The following is a 14,244-nucleotide window of genomic DNA, read 5'->3' as shown; positions in this document are numbered from 1 at the left end:
ACCCGCACATCTTTGGGGTGTGGGAAGAAACCAAAACACCCGAAGAAAACCCACGCGGTCAATGTGCAAACTCCGTACAGACGGCAACCCTTAGTCAGGATTGAACTCAAGTCTCAGGCTCTACCGCTGCTTCACCATGCCACCCCTGTTGATGTTTTAATTTGAAAATAATCAAATGATCAAAACTTGAGTTTTGTATGTCTAACTAAATGGCCATTAAAACATTCGTTGGAGTTACTTTTTTGTCTGCAAACATGAGTGTATTTCTATTTTGTAGATGACAATATGTTACATTACCTTGTGTTGGTAACTGGCTGCATGTCGGTGGGAAAGATACAAGATTCTGAAGTCTTCAGAGTCACCTCTACCGAGTTCATTTCTCTTCGAAATGAACCACTGGATGAGGAGCGCATCTCCGAAGTACGCAAAGTTTTGAATTCTGGAAGCTTCTATTTTGCTTGGTCTTCCAGTGGCGTCAGTCTGGATTTGAGTTTGAATGCTCATCGTAGATTTCAAGAGCATTCAACGGATAATCGATTTTTTTGGTGAGTTGTGTTTTGTGTCAATCCTAAACTTGAAGAACCATAAAACTATAATAAAGATTTGTGTATTTGCAGTGGTTTGCATCCTTTTAAAATTGCAAAACTCTTTCAAAAATAATTAAAGTGGAAAACTATTGTTTGTATTGGGGCCATGAGATTGCTTTGGAGATAAACAATATTTGACTGAAGGACTGTATATCCAAGAGAACTATTTTAAATTTTCAGCACCTTGAATGGTGATGGTAGATATTGATCACAGAGCATCAAACATTACAAAGCACAGGCTATATCACTGAATGGCATTTCACTGAAATGAAGCGTGACTTAGTAGGAGCTGGAAAATTTATTGTAGAATTTATTAACGATTACTTCTAAATGTAATTCCCTGTGAACTGGGGATATAGGTCAGATATGAAATCCCAAATTCACTCCTTGCCATTTCAAACCCATCATTTGTATTATCACTATATGTGCAATTTAAAGGGAATTTGATGACTTTTTTTTGTGGAGGACCAGTAGGAACAAATGTCAATGTTTTCTGTTTACTATAGTTCTGTCCATGTTTAACCAAGATGATAAGCATGCACCTGGATGCACAGCATATGTTCTTGATTAAATTAGATTCCCTATTTCTCTGCCCTCCTGCCTCTACATAAAGCTCTAAAGTCACAAAGCTTGAAATTATTTTGGCCTGTGAGCTTGTGAATTTACTTTCTCATCCACCTGCCAACCTGATGACTGATACAGCTTGTATTTGAAGATGTTGGTCTGAGAAAAGGGAAAATGGTCACAGCAGAGTAAATGTTTCTTATCCCAGTTCCCAGCCATTGTCCTGCATGCTCATTTATCATTAGAAATGGAAACAAATGACTGGTTTCACTGTTCATACAATAGATGTAACCAATTTTTCAAATGTATGCTTGGAGATGACGTTGAGATGGTTTATGTGTGGAATGTTGAAATGTTTTGAAACATAAGGAGTCAGCTTCAGTTAGATGTCGCATAATTTATCCTGATGCAAACAAAATAACAAATCAATTGTTCCTTAGTTCGGTTACTTACAAAGCCAGTTTTCTTAGACCCCTTGAAATCAGTCTGCAGACCACTAGTTTGAAATAATTGATCTTTAATACTTGGTCCAATGTTCTTTAACATGTGTCGAAAAAATATAAATTATTTTGTTTGTTATTTACAAAAATGTTTTTGTATTGCTAATTTAACTGTCATATCTATAAATTTTAAGTATGTTTTCAAGCAAATATTTGCTAATGTGAATCTAAGGAATTTTAAATAGTAAAAAACATGTTGCTCTATAAAGAACCTTTATTCCATTAGTTTAAAAATGATTTTTAGAATCCAATGTACTTCTAATATTTTGTTCTAGAATTACCACCCGTGACTAGAAAAAAATGTAATTTGATCATTTTTTTTATATCTCCTAGGAATCAGGCATTGCATTTGCACCTGAAACATTTTGATGTGAATTGTGATGAATGGGTGCTGAGACTCATGTGTGGAGGAGTGGAAATCAGGACAATCTATGCTGCTCACAAGCAAGCAAAGGCTTGTTTAATTTCACGTCTCAGCTGTGAAAGAGCGGGAACAAGATTTAACGTACGGGGAACAAATGACAATGGACAAGTAGCTAACTTTGTTGAAACAGAACAGGTACAATACGTCTGAGTTTGTCCTTTCTTTTGATAGCCTTTATTTGATGTGTAGTACAAACAAATTAAACCTTGATTTTTACATGTAAGCTTGTTTTAAATCCAAAAGAAACAAATGTACAAAAAATATCCATTTATTTTACAAACACGATTGTAAACTATGTTAAGAACAAAAGTTAAACAACTTTGACTGAAAATTATGAAACCCACATCGTGAGATCAGATGTGTGCTGATTTAGAATATGCAATATACAGTATCACAACCTTTCACCTAATTAATTTTGTGATAGAAATAACCTCCAATAGTACAATAAAGTTGCCCATCTGGCACCACCAAAGTCCCGGGCATGCTGGATTAATGGAGTTTTACTGTATATTGAAGTGGATAACACAGTATGCGCTGAGAAGCGTATCCCTCATCTAGAGTAGGGACAGATGCCGAACATGGACAATGATAAGATTATGAAGAAAAAGAAAAATTACTTAATTTAATAGGTTGTGCTTCTTCAGAATTGTTATTTTATTGGGTCCTAGATGCTGATCCATTGAATAAAATGTACTGACATTGCTACAATTTGGACAGGGTGAGAAGTAAGAACAAAGGGACATGGAAGGAAATTTGTTTTTATTAGTTCAACCATTGTTTTACTGAATCTCCTACTTCCCATTTTCCTTTAAGGTTCGTAGATTCTCTTAAGGGCCTGATTATCAAGCATTCACTGGATAAATTAGCTTTTATAATTCATTTTTGGATTGGGGAATTACTGTTTTATGTTTATGTTCCTTTGCATTGCATTTCTGTCAAAAGTAACATTTAGTTTGTTGTCCACAAAATAAAACCTTGTTTAATTGTCAAGGTGGGTTTAAGAATCTATTTCACCACTTCAAGATACAAGATACAAGATACAAGATACATTTAATTGTCATTTGGACCCCTTGAGGTCCAAACGAAATGCCGTTTCTGCAGCCATACATTACAAACAAATAGACCCAGGACACAACATAATTTACATAAACATCCATCACATTGCTGTGATGGAAGGCCAAATAAACTTATCTCTCCACTGCACTCTCCCCCCCCCCCCCCCCCCCCCCCCCCCCCCGCTGTCAGAGTCAAAGTCAAAGCCCCCAGCTGGCGATGGCGATTGTCCCGCGGCCATTAAAGCCACGCCGGGTGGTGCGAGGTCGCACACCGGGTCTTGGTGTTAGAGCCCCCGGTGTGCGCTCGCAGAGTCCCGCGGCCATTCCAAGCCGCGCGGGGCAGTGATGTAGGCCCCGCTCCAGGAGCTCTTCAACCCCACAACTCGGGCGGGGGAAGTCGCCGTTGCGAGAGCCCTGAAAAGCGGTCTCCCTCCAGGGACCCGCGGGCTCCCGGTGCCGCCGTCCACAGACCTGCCGTTGAAGCCTCCGACTCTCCGGTCGGGCCGCAGCAGCAGCAGCAGCGCTCCTCCACCGCTCCACCCGCTCCGGACTCGGCCAGCCCCGCGACGGCGACGGTGAGTCGTCGGCACCAGAGTCCCCGGTCTCTTCCTGTTGGAGGCCGCTCCTCGTTGCAGCCCCAACGATAACGGAAACCCGATGAGAAAAGGTCGGGTCTCCCGTGCAGGGAGAGATTTAAAAAGTTTCCCCCCCCCCTCCCACACACACACCCCAACAGAAAATAACAAAAACTACATAAAAACATAGACAGAAAATAATAAAACGCGGACAGACTGCAGAGGCCGCTGCTGACGAGAGTCGCGCCGCCCACCGGAATCCGGTCGGGCCGCAGCAGCAGCGGCCCGACCGGATTCTGCATACCATTTTGATCCCACTTGATCTGCATACCATTTCATCATCCCGTCTCTTCTTTCATCCACTGTTCTGGTAATACCAAGAATAATGAGGAAGAATCAAATTTAACTAAGAGTTAAATAATTTCTACCTCGTGTTGGAAATTCGAAATGAAATAAAAACAAAATTCTGGGAATACAGTGTAGCTCAGAACAAAACATCTTTCAAGGTCAATGATGCTTCATCAGAAGTAAAATGTCACCAATTGAAACAAATTATGTTTTTCTCTCCGCAAATGCTATGAGGCTAACTGAAACTGACAGTTTTTTCTGTTAACTAAATATAAATTTACTGTGATTTCTGTTCTTTTTTCATTTGTCATGATATTTTTATTTAAACCTATATATTTTCAGACAATCGATGTTTTAAACGTAGTGATTTCTGGTTTTAACTCTTCTCTTCCACATCACTAAGCAATACTTTACTTTTTATTTCCCCATAGGTGATATTCTTAGATGATTGTGTCACCTCATTTATTCAGATCCGTGGTTCTATCCCATTGTTCTGGGAGCAACCGGGACTTCAGGTTGGTCTTTTAAAATAATGTTGTAATGTATATTTGTAGTTTACATTTGTAGTGTAAAAAGCCACAAATAGATCTTGCTCTCTGCCATAAATTCAGAGGATATTTTGGTTTAGCTGCCAGTACTGGATTATAACTTGTGTTGACAGGTTTACTTTCAGTCCCATCTGTTGATCTCTGATATCTGGTTTAGATTAGAAATAACACGGGAGGTCATTGTGATTCATATGACAAAGGCTAGTTTTGCTAATTGTCATTCTATGATGCTGCTGTCTTTGTAAATTTTTATTATTATTGAAAAAATGCATGCAATTGAATTCCAAATACAGGTGGTTATTCCATAAAGTGCTAGATGTGTTCCTAAGAAACCTCATGCTATAGAAACTGGTGTTCTAAAAATAATTATGTAAATGGATAAAAAGGGTTAAGTGTTAGAGTTTCAGACATGCAATAACAAAGTTATTTTTTCATGCAGGATTTTCAAAAGAAAAAGGTCTTTTCAGTAGCAATAAGTTTGATTTTATTCCTGCAGACTAAAATAACAATGATTGTATTTTACTGTTTACTGTATCGCAACAACCTGGAGCGCAATGCTTTTAAGACAGTAGAATTGATTGTAAACTTTAGGAGGGCTCCCCCCTCCCCTCACCCCACTCACCATCAACAACACCACAATCATATCTGTGGAGTCTTTTAAGTTCCTGGGAACAATCATCTCCAAGGACCTTAAATGGGGGGCCACCATCGACTCCACAATCAAAAAGGCACAACAGAGGATGTATTCCTGCGGCAGCTGAGGAAGCACAATCTGCCACAGGCAATGATGGTCCAATTCTATACGGCCATCGTAGAGTCATCCTCACCTTCTCCATCATAGTCTGGTTTGGCTCAGCCACCAAGTACGACATCCGGAGGCTGCAGCGAATTGTCCGGTCAGCTGAGAAGGTTATTAGCTGCAACCTTCCCTCCATTGATGAACTATACACTGCAAGGGCCAGGAAGCGAGCAGGTAAGATAATCTCTGACCCCTCTCACCCTGGCCACAAACTCTTTGAATCACTTCCCTCTGGAAGGCAACTCCGGACTGTCAAATCTGCCACAGCCAGACATAAAAACAGTTATTATTAATGTTTAATGTTTTGTGTGTCATTCCTAACTGTCACTGTATGTCATGTTGTCATTTGTGGGCGGAGCACCAAGGCAAATTCCTTGTATGTGAATACGTGGCCAAAAAACATTCATTCATGCATAAGCCTATTCATTCAAAAGAGTATTATTGCACAAGCATCAATAGAAGCAATTGCTTGTCAATTTTAGTGACCACCCGTAGTCAAAGTATCAGCTGTGTTCTTAAGAAACGTTCTTAAGAAACAATAGTGTCTGATTAAGGAAGGTAGATTGCGCAAAAACATTTCTTTTCTCGAGACTTTTCTTTCCCCCTGGACGTTTTTCTGTATCTCAATTATACAGTAGCTTAAGTGTCTAGAGAAGAGTCATAACACAATATGTCGTCTGTCCATTTCCCAACACTGCAGCTGCCTGCCCTGCTGAGTTCCTCCAACAGTTTGTTTATCACTTAAAATTACAACATCTGCAGTCTCTGATGTTTCCATTTTAAGCAGTTCTCTCATTCAAAACCAAAATCGCGTTATAACCAATTTGGCCTGTGTAATACAAATGATGCTCCCTAATTCATCACTTTCACTATATATAATTCATGTTATGGAAACACACATTATAGCAGATCTACTTGTAATGGAATGTATGAGCATGACTTAGCACCTCATGCTGCAAATATAAATTTACCCAAATTACCCATAAAAAATTATTTATAAAAATATTAGTTTCTATCAGTTTTGTGATCATCATGTACTTGTCAGTACCTCTTGGATAAGCTTTATCTATGGATGGTGACACAATGTGTGATCTTGGTAAACATCAGGATCTAGTTTTTTTTTTTTTTTTTTTTGGTCCTTTCCGCACAACCATGAATGAGTATTTTGCATCCAAGTAGAAATTTTTATGGGATTCCCTTTACTCCTATCTCTAACCCAAGGACATTATCTAATCATTGTACGTTATTGCTACTGCTCCAGCAGAGATCACTCAACTTCCAAGCTGGTTACCAAGCTCATGGAACTGGGCCTCTGTGCATCCCTCTTTAGTAGGGGACCGACAATCCTGTTCACATCAATGGGAAGAGGGTGAAGAGGGTCAATAACTTAAAATTCCTGGGCGTGCATATTTCCGAAGATCTTTCCTGGACCCAGCACACCGATGCAATTATAAAGAAGGCACATCAGCGACTCTACTTCCTGAGAAGATTAAGGAGTTTCGGCATGTCGAAGAGGATTCTCCTAAAATTCTACAGGTGCACGGTAGAGAGCATTCTGACTGGTTGCATCGTGGCCTGATTTGGCAACTTGAAAGTCCATGAACAAAAAAGACTACCAAAAGTTGTGACCACTGCCCAGTCCATCACCGGCTTAGACCTCCCCACTATCGAAGGGATCTATCGTTATCGCTGCCCCAAAAAGGCAGCCAAAATCATTAAAGACCCACACCATCCTGTCCACACACTCATTTCACCATCAGGAAGAAGGTGCAAGAGCCTGAAAAGTACCATCCAGGTTCAGGAACAGCTTCTTCCCTACAGCCATCAGGCTATTAAACACAATAAGGATTATGCTCTGCACTCTGAACTGCAAAGGACGATATTATTATTGCACTATATTTGTTACTTATTGAACTTTTTCTCTTTTTTCTCTTCCCCCGTTATGTACTATGTTTATATATTCACATATTCAGTTGCACTGCAGCAAGTAAGAATTTCATTGTTCCATCTGGGACAAATGACAATAAAACACTCTTGACTCTTATCATAGATATATTAATCATTGTATGGTAAAGCCATGAGAATATTTATATTACATGCTGTTAAATGTGATTTGCTTGAAAAGTCATCTGTGCTTACTGCAAACATCTCTTAAATGCTGCTATTGTAGCTACACTCTTCATGCCAGCATCAGTATGTAAACCTGTAGATAGGGCTGGCAGGAATCTTTTGTAAGAGAAAGGTAATAACATTGTGATTGACCACTGGAACGTAAACCTATTGTTGGGCTGATAAATAATATCAACAATGAGGTTTGGGTTGTGGCAGCGGCAGCTGAAATGGTGTGTGATATTAAAGTCTGGTGTTCGTCTGTGGTCTGAAGAAAGGTCTTGATCCGAAATGTCACCTTCTCTCCAGAGATGCTGCCTGTCCTGCTGAGTTACTCCAGCATTTTGTGTCCATCTTTGGCTATTTGGCAGCCAGATTTAAAAGGAAGTAAACTGTTGTCTATAATTATTTTAGATGAAGTTCTATTCTACTTAATATATATCTAATTTCCATTCTAATTTTTCTTAATCAATATAATTTTAGCAGTTTTTAGTATTTGTTTAACTATCCTATAAATAATTTTGTTTCATTTAGGTTGGATCCCATCGTGTTCGAATGTCCAGAGGGTTTGAAGCCAATGCACCTGCTTTTGACAGGTATTGAAGTTGTAATTAATGACAATTACTATTATCAATTGAGCAATAGTAACAAATTTATATATTAAAAAAAAAACTTACATTGGAATTTATTTTGAATATTACTCTCAAGTCTCCATTTCCCAAAATATAATTATTACGTTTTTACAGACATTTTAGAACACTGAAAAAGCTATATGGGAAGCAAACTATAATCAATTTGCTAGGAGTGAAAGAAGGAGAGCACATGCTCAGTAAAGCGTTCCAGGTAAGTGACTAAACATGATGTGAAAATAAGTTTGTAAATGTTCCTATCTTTAGGAAATTCAATGTATGGTATCTTAGTTCAAAATATTAAAATATAACGTGAACATTTTAAATTTGTGCTGCTTCCTTAAATACTTCCAATGGCTACTTTAAATATATGCATTTCAAGGAAATAGTTGCTTCCGGCTATATTCAAATAAGCCTAACAGTATTTAACCTGTTCAGCCTAAATAAGTTATTTATTTCCTGCAATCTTTCAAACTACCTTCTGTTTCTTGTATTAAGTATATGTCATTGTTACGCGTCATTTGATTGGTAATGAACAGTTTATCGGTATTGATTAGGAAGGACGTTGATTTCTCAGTTTGTAGGGGTCACCAAATCTTAGTTGTGGCAACAAAAGTAGGGATAAGTTGGTCTTTGTGTCTCTATATTAAATAGAAGAAAGATGTGTCTCAGCTGCAACACCTTGTGATACATATACAGATTAGACAGTAATGAAGTATAGGCAATAAATGGTTGTCTATTTTACACACTTTGTGATTTCTCCATTGATTTCAGTACTGTGGAAATGGCGTTATTACTATCTAAATGGCGTCAAGTTGGGAAAAGGGGAAGTACAACGGGATCTGGGGTCCTTGTTCATCAGTCTGTGAAAGTAAGCATGCAGATGCAGCAGGCAGTGAAGAACGCGAATGGCATGTGGGCCTTTATAACAAGAGGAATCAAATATAGGAGCAAAGAGGTCCTTCTGCAGTTGTACAGAGCTCTAGTGAGACCACACCTGGAGTATTGTGTGCAGTTTTGGTCCCCTAATTTGAGGAAGGACATTCTTGTTATTGAGGGAGTGCAGCGTAGGTTTACAAGGTTAATTCCCGGGATGGCGGGACTGTCATATGCTGGGAGAATGGAGCAGCTGGGCTTGTACACTCTGGAATTTAGAAGGATGAGAGGATATCTCATTGAAACATATAGGATTGTTAAGGGTTTGGACATGCTAGAGGCAAGAAACATGTTTCCGATGTTGGGGGAGTCCAGAACCAGGGGCCACAGTTTATGAATAAGGAGTAAGCCATTTAAAACGGAGACGAGGAAACACTTTTTCTCAGTTGTGAATCTGTGGAATTCTCTGCCTCGGAGGGCGGTGGAGGCAGGTTCACTGGATGCTTTCAAGAGAGAGCTAGCTAGGGCTCTTAAAAATAGCAGAGTCAGAGGATATGGGGAGAAGGCAGGAACGGGGTACTGATTGCGGATGATCATCCATGATTCTATTGAATGGTGGTGCTGGCGCGAAGGGCTGAATGGCCTACTCCTGCACCTATTGTCTATTGTCTATTGAATGGAATGCAGTAGTTCAGCTTGGGTACTTTTGCTTATTTTGTGGTATAGCTTGATATAATTATTTAATAACTTGTGCAGGAAGTGCATGTAACTGGAATTCAGCGGAGGTTGCAACTGGGCTACCTATTGCATTAATCTGACAATTAAAATCTAGGTTTATAGGATAGTTGTAAATTTGGACTAAATAACTGAAATGGAATGAAATTCATCCAGGAAACGAATGAATGTGCTTTGGGAGTGAAGGAAATAAAAGAGGATATTGCATACTTTTTTTTGGATGACCTTAATTTTAGTTTTAAACTCATGAATGAAAGATTAGTATTTAACAACATATGTTTGCATCTTTCAGATTAATATCTTCTAGTATTAAATAAAAGAGTGTGCCACTCTACCAACCTGAAATTATTTATTTTTGCCAGAGTCACCTGAAGGCCTCTGAACATGTTGCAGATGTTCCAATGGTGAATTTTGACTACCATCAGCAGGTAAAGGGTGGAAAGGCAGACAGACTTATAAGTGTACTGAAACCCAAACTGGATTCATTTCTGGAGGAGTGCGGCTTCTTTTATTATGATTCCCATGAAGTTCAAAGGTGAGCTCATTTTGCCTTCAAATTCTGAATGAAGAATTTCTATGAGAGATGTTAAACCAGTTTAACTTTCATCAAATGTTCTCTCTCAGGTCCCAGACTGGTACTATCAGAACCAACTGTCTTGATTGCCTCGACAGAACAAACAGCGTTCAGGCTTTCTTTGGGCTGGAGGTATGTTTTAAGTTGTAGTTATTTATTCTATTGTTGCATTATAATATATCTATTGTTGCATTGTGGCAAGAACAGGAAAGTAGACTATTATCTGAATGGTGGCTGATTAGGAAAAGGGGAGATGCAACGAGACCTGGGTGTCATGGTACACCAGTCATTGAAAGTAGGCATGCAGGTGCAGCAGGCAATGAAGAAAGCGAATGGTATGTTAGCATTCATAGCAAAAGGATTTCAGATAGGAGCAGGGAGGTTCTACTGCAGTTGTACAGGGCCTTGGTGAGACCACATCTGGAGTATTGTGTACAGTTTTGGTCTCCTAATCTGAGGAAAGACATTCTTGCCACAGAGGGAGTACAGAGAAGGTTCACCAGACTGATTCCTGGGATGGCAGGACTTTCATATGAAGAAAGACTGGATAGACTCGGCTTGTACTCGGTAGAATTTAGAAGATTGAGGAGGGATCTTATAGAAACTTACAAAATTCTTAAGGGATTGGACAGGCTAGATGCAAGAAGATTGTTCCCGATGTTGGGGAAGTCCAGAACACGGGGTCACAGTTTAAAGATAAGGGGGAAGTCTTTTTGGACCGAGATGAGAAAAACATTTTTCTCACAGAGAGTGGTGAATCTGTGGAATTCTCTGCCACAGAAGGTAGTTGAGGCCAGTTCATTGGCTATTTTTGAGAGGCAGTTAGATGCGGCCCTTGTGGCTAAAGGGATCAGGAGGTATGGAGAGAAGGCAGGTACAGGATACTAAGTTGGATGATCAGCCATGATCATATTGAATGGCGGTGCAGGCTCTAAGGGCCGAATGGCCTACTCCTGCACCTATTTTCTGTTTCTTTATTAAATAACTATAATCACCCATTTTCTTAATCTCTGTCCTTAAATTCCTTACTTCAAACCTGGGATATTGTTGCAACAGAAACGTATTAACGACTATGTGGAGAATGTGAGAAAGTTATGAGAATATTCCATATAAAATATAGTTAAGATAAAATGGTTGCATAAAGTTTAATTTATAAAATATTTTTTAAAAAGAGGGTACTGTGGTTAAGTTATTGGAGTAGTATTTGAAGGAGTATTGATTCAATCAATGTTTGAATCCTCCTACTATGGCAATTTAAATTAAATTAAAACTGGAATAATAACATAATATCAATAATGGAGACCTGGAATACCTGGATTGTCATTGAAAGCCCAGCTAGTTCAATAATGACTCTTAGTATCTTCTATCTGTACTGGTATGGCCCATCCAGACACATCGTTTTGAATATTAAATGTTCTTTGAAATGTCCGAGCAACCCACTCAGTTCGGGGTTACAACTTGGGATGGACATTAAATTCAGGCCTGTCCACATCTGTGAATGGATAAGCTATAATTATTTGCCAACAATTATTATACATTTGAATCTATTGCTGATGGTATTGAGTCTATTGTGCTACAGATGTTTTATTATTGGATTCTTGCCTTGCATTTGCTTCACGTAGAAAAAAGTTTGATGTCAGTCTGGAAATACCATGAAAACTTATTTGTGGGAAAAGTTAATAAAGTATAAAGACGTACTAGTTTAATTATTAAATGTAATATTTTATGAAATACAGTAATATGAGTAGGAAAAATGCAAATATATGCATAGAATTATAATGACAACCATTCTGTAATCTTGGATGACTACTTGGGAAACTAATGTAGCTTACAATGGTACCATGTCTTGTTAAATGCTTAATTCAAACTGGTATTTCAGTTAAAAAATTGATTTCTATACACTTTGACAGTCATACCTTCCTATATGCTTTGTTTTACCAACAGATGCTTCACAAGCAGTTAGAAATTCTAGGGCTAGGTGATAAGCAGCAAATGGTCACAAGATTTCAAGAAGTCTTCCGTTCCATGTGGTCAATGTGCGGTGATTCAATAAGTAAAATTTATGCTGGCACTGGAGCACTGGAAGGCAAAGCTAAGGTACAGTATAATTTGTTATACATAGCACTGAAACATATGGAGTAATGCAAGGATTGATTTGTATAGCGACAATTTCCCTAATTATTTTGCATTAAAACACAGACGTTCTGTGTTTTTGAAGTAAAATTAGCGTTGTATGTATTGCCTACTATCCTGTCATTAACATTTTGCACAGTTTAAAAACTTTGCACTATTTCGTCTTAAAGCCGAACCTTGAGCTTTGTTTTCATTTTCCATGAAAGATACTACCCTGGTTACTTGATGGTTATGTTTATGTGCACTGATTATCAAGAGTTATAAGTGTAGATAATTTAGTAATCAATCTATTTTTCTTTTCTTGATTACTGCTTTCTCTGGGTATTGGCCTAATGGTGAGTTACACACACACACACACACACACACACACACACACACACACACACACACACACACACACACACACACACACACACACACACACACACACACACACACACACACACACACACACACACACACACACACACACACACACACACACACACACACACACACACACACACACACTAAAGAGTTTTATATGTGAGACGTAAATGAAAATTGACCTAATTTTGTCTTTTAATATAGCACATTTTAACATCCAAGATAGTTCAAGAACCAAGAGTTCACACGTCTTTTTTTCATATGTACTGGAGCAATGAGTAGCAAAGAGTAGGAGTGACCAGGTCCTTTTCAGAATGGCAGGCAGTGGCGAGTGGAGTGCCGCAAGGCTCGGTGTTGGGGCTGCAACTGTTTACCATATATATTAATCATTTGGAAGAGGGAATTCCGAGCAACACTAGCAAGTTTGCGAATGACACAAAGCTGGGTGGCAGTGCGAATTGTGAAGAGGATGTTAGGAGGTTGCAGGGTGACCTGGACAGGTTGAGTGAGTGGGCAGATGCGTGGCAGATGCAGTATAATATAGATATATGTTAGGTTATCCACTTTTGCGGCAAAAACAAGGGGGCAGATTATTATCTCAATGGGGTTAGGTTAGGTAAGGGGGAGGTACAGCGAGACCTGGGTGTCCTTATACACCGGTCACTGAAAAGCAGTAAAGAAAGCTAATGGAATGTTGGCCTTCATAACAAGAGGATTTCAGTATAGGAGTAAAGAGGTTCTTCAGCAGTTGCATAGGACTCTGGTGAGACCACATTTGGAATATTGTGTACAGTTTTGGTCTCCTAATTTGAGGAAGGACATCCTTGTGATTGAGGCAGTGCAGCGTAGGTTCATGAGATTGATCCCTGGGATGGCGGGACTGTCATATGAGGAAAGATTGAAAAGACTAGGCTTGTATTCACTGGAATTTAGAAGGAGGAGGGGGGATCTTATAGAAACATATAAAATTATAAAAGGACTGGACAAGCTAGATGCAGGAAAAATGCTCCCAATGTTGGGCGAGTCCAGAACCAGGGGCCACAGTCTTAGAATAAAGGGGAGGCCATTTAAGACTGAGGTGAGAAAAAACTTTTTCTCCCAGAGAGTTGTGAATTTATGGAATTCCCTGCCACAGAGGGCAGTGGAGGCCAAATCACTGGACGGATTTAAGAAAGAGTTAGATGGAGCTCTAGGGGCTAGTGGAGTCGAGGGATATGGGGAGAAGGCAAGCACGGGTTATTGATAGGGGACGATCAGCCATGACCACAATGAATGGCGGTGCTGGCTTGAAGGGCCAAATGGCCTCCTCCTGCACCTATTTTCTATGTTTCTAATGAGTAGAACAATGGAAGCCTTGCTGCAGCGTTTCAGGCAGTGTTGCTGCACGGTGATAGGTATAGACAGTAAAGTTCAGAGATAATT

General features: G+C 39.3%; 1 protein-coding gene across 1 annotated transcript in view; it reads left to right on the top strand.

Moving 5' to 3' along the window:
• The window catches only part of synj1 (synaptojanin 1), a 73,381-nt gene that overhangs the window by 12,462 nt on the left and 46,675 nt on the right, over window positions 1–14,244 (top strand). The window contains exons 4-11 of the mRNA XM_055644214.1: window positions 278–545; window positions 1,985–2,210; window positions 4,485–4,568; window positions 8,044–8,105; window positions 8,256–8,352; window positions 10,112–10,284; window positions 10,374–10,455; window positions 12,268–12,420. Coding sequence (XP_055500189.1) covers window positions 278–545; window positions 1,985–2,210; window positions 4,485–4,568; window positions 8,044–8,105; window positions 8,256–8,352; window positions 10,112–10,284; window positions 10,374–10,455; window positions 12,268–12,420 — 1,145 coding nt within the window. The remainder of the gene's footprint in view (window positions 1–277; window positions 546–1,984; window positions 2,211–4,484; window positions 4,569–8,043; window positions 8,106–8,255; window positions 8,353–10,111; window positions 10,285–10,373; window positions 10,456–12,267; window positions 12,421–14,244) is intronic.

Source organism: Leucoraja erinacea, chromosome 13 (assembly GCF_028641065.1).
Source record: "Leucoraja erinacea ecotype New England chromosome 13, Leri_hhj_1, whole genome shotgun sequence".
Taxonomy (NCBI): domain Eukaryota; kingdom Metazoa; phylum Chordata; class Chondrichthyes; order Rajiformes; family Rajidae; genus Leucoraja; species Leucoraja erinaceus.
The sequence above is the reverse complement of the archived record's forward strand: the minus strand, read 5'-3'. Positions and strand labels throughout refer to the sequence as shown.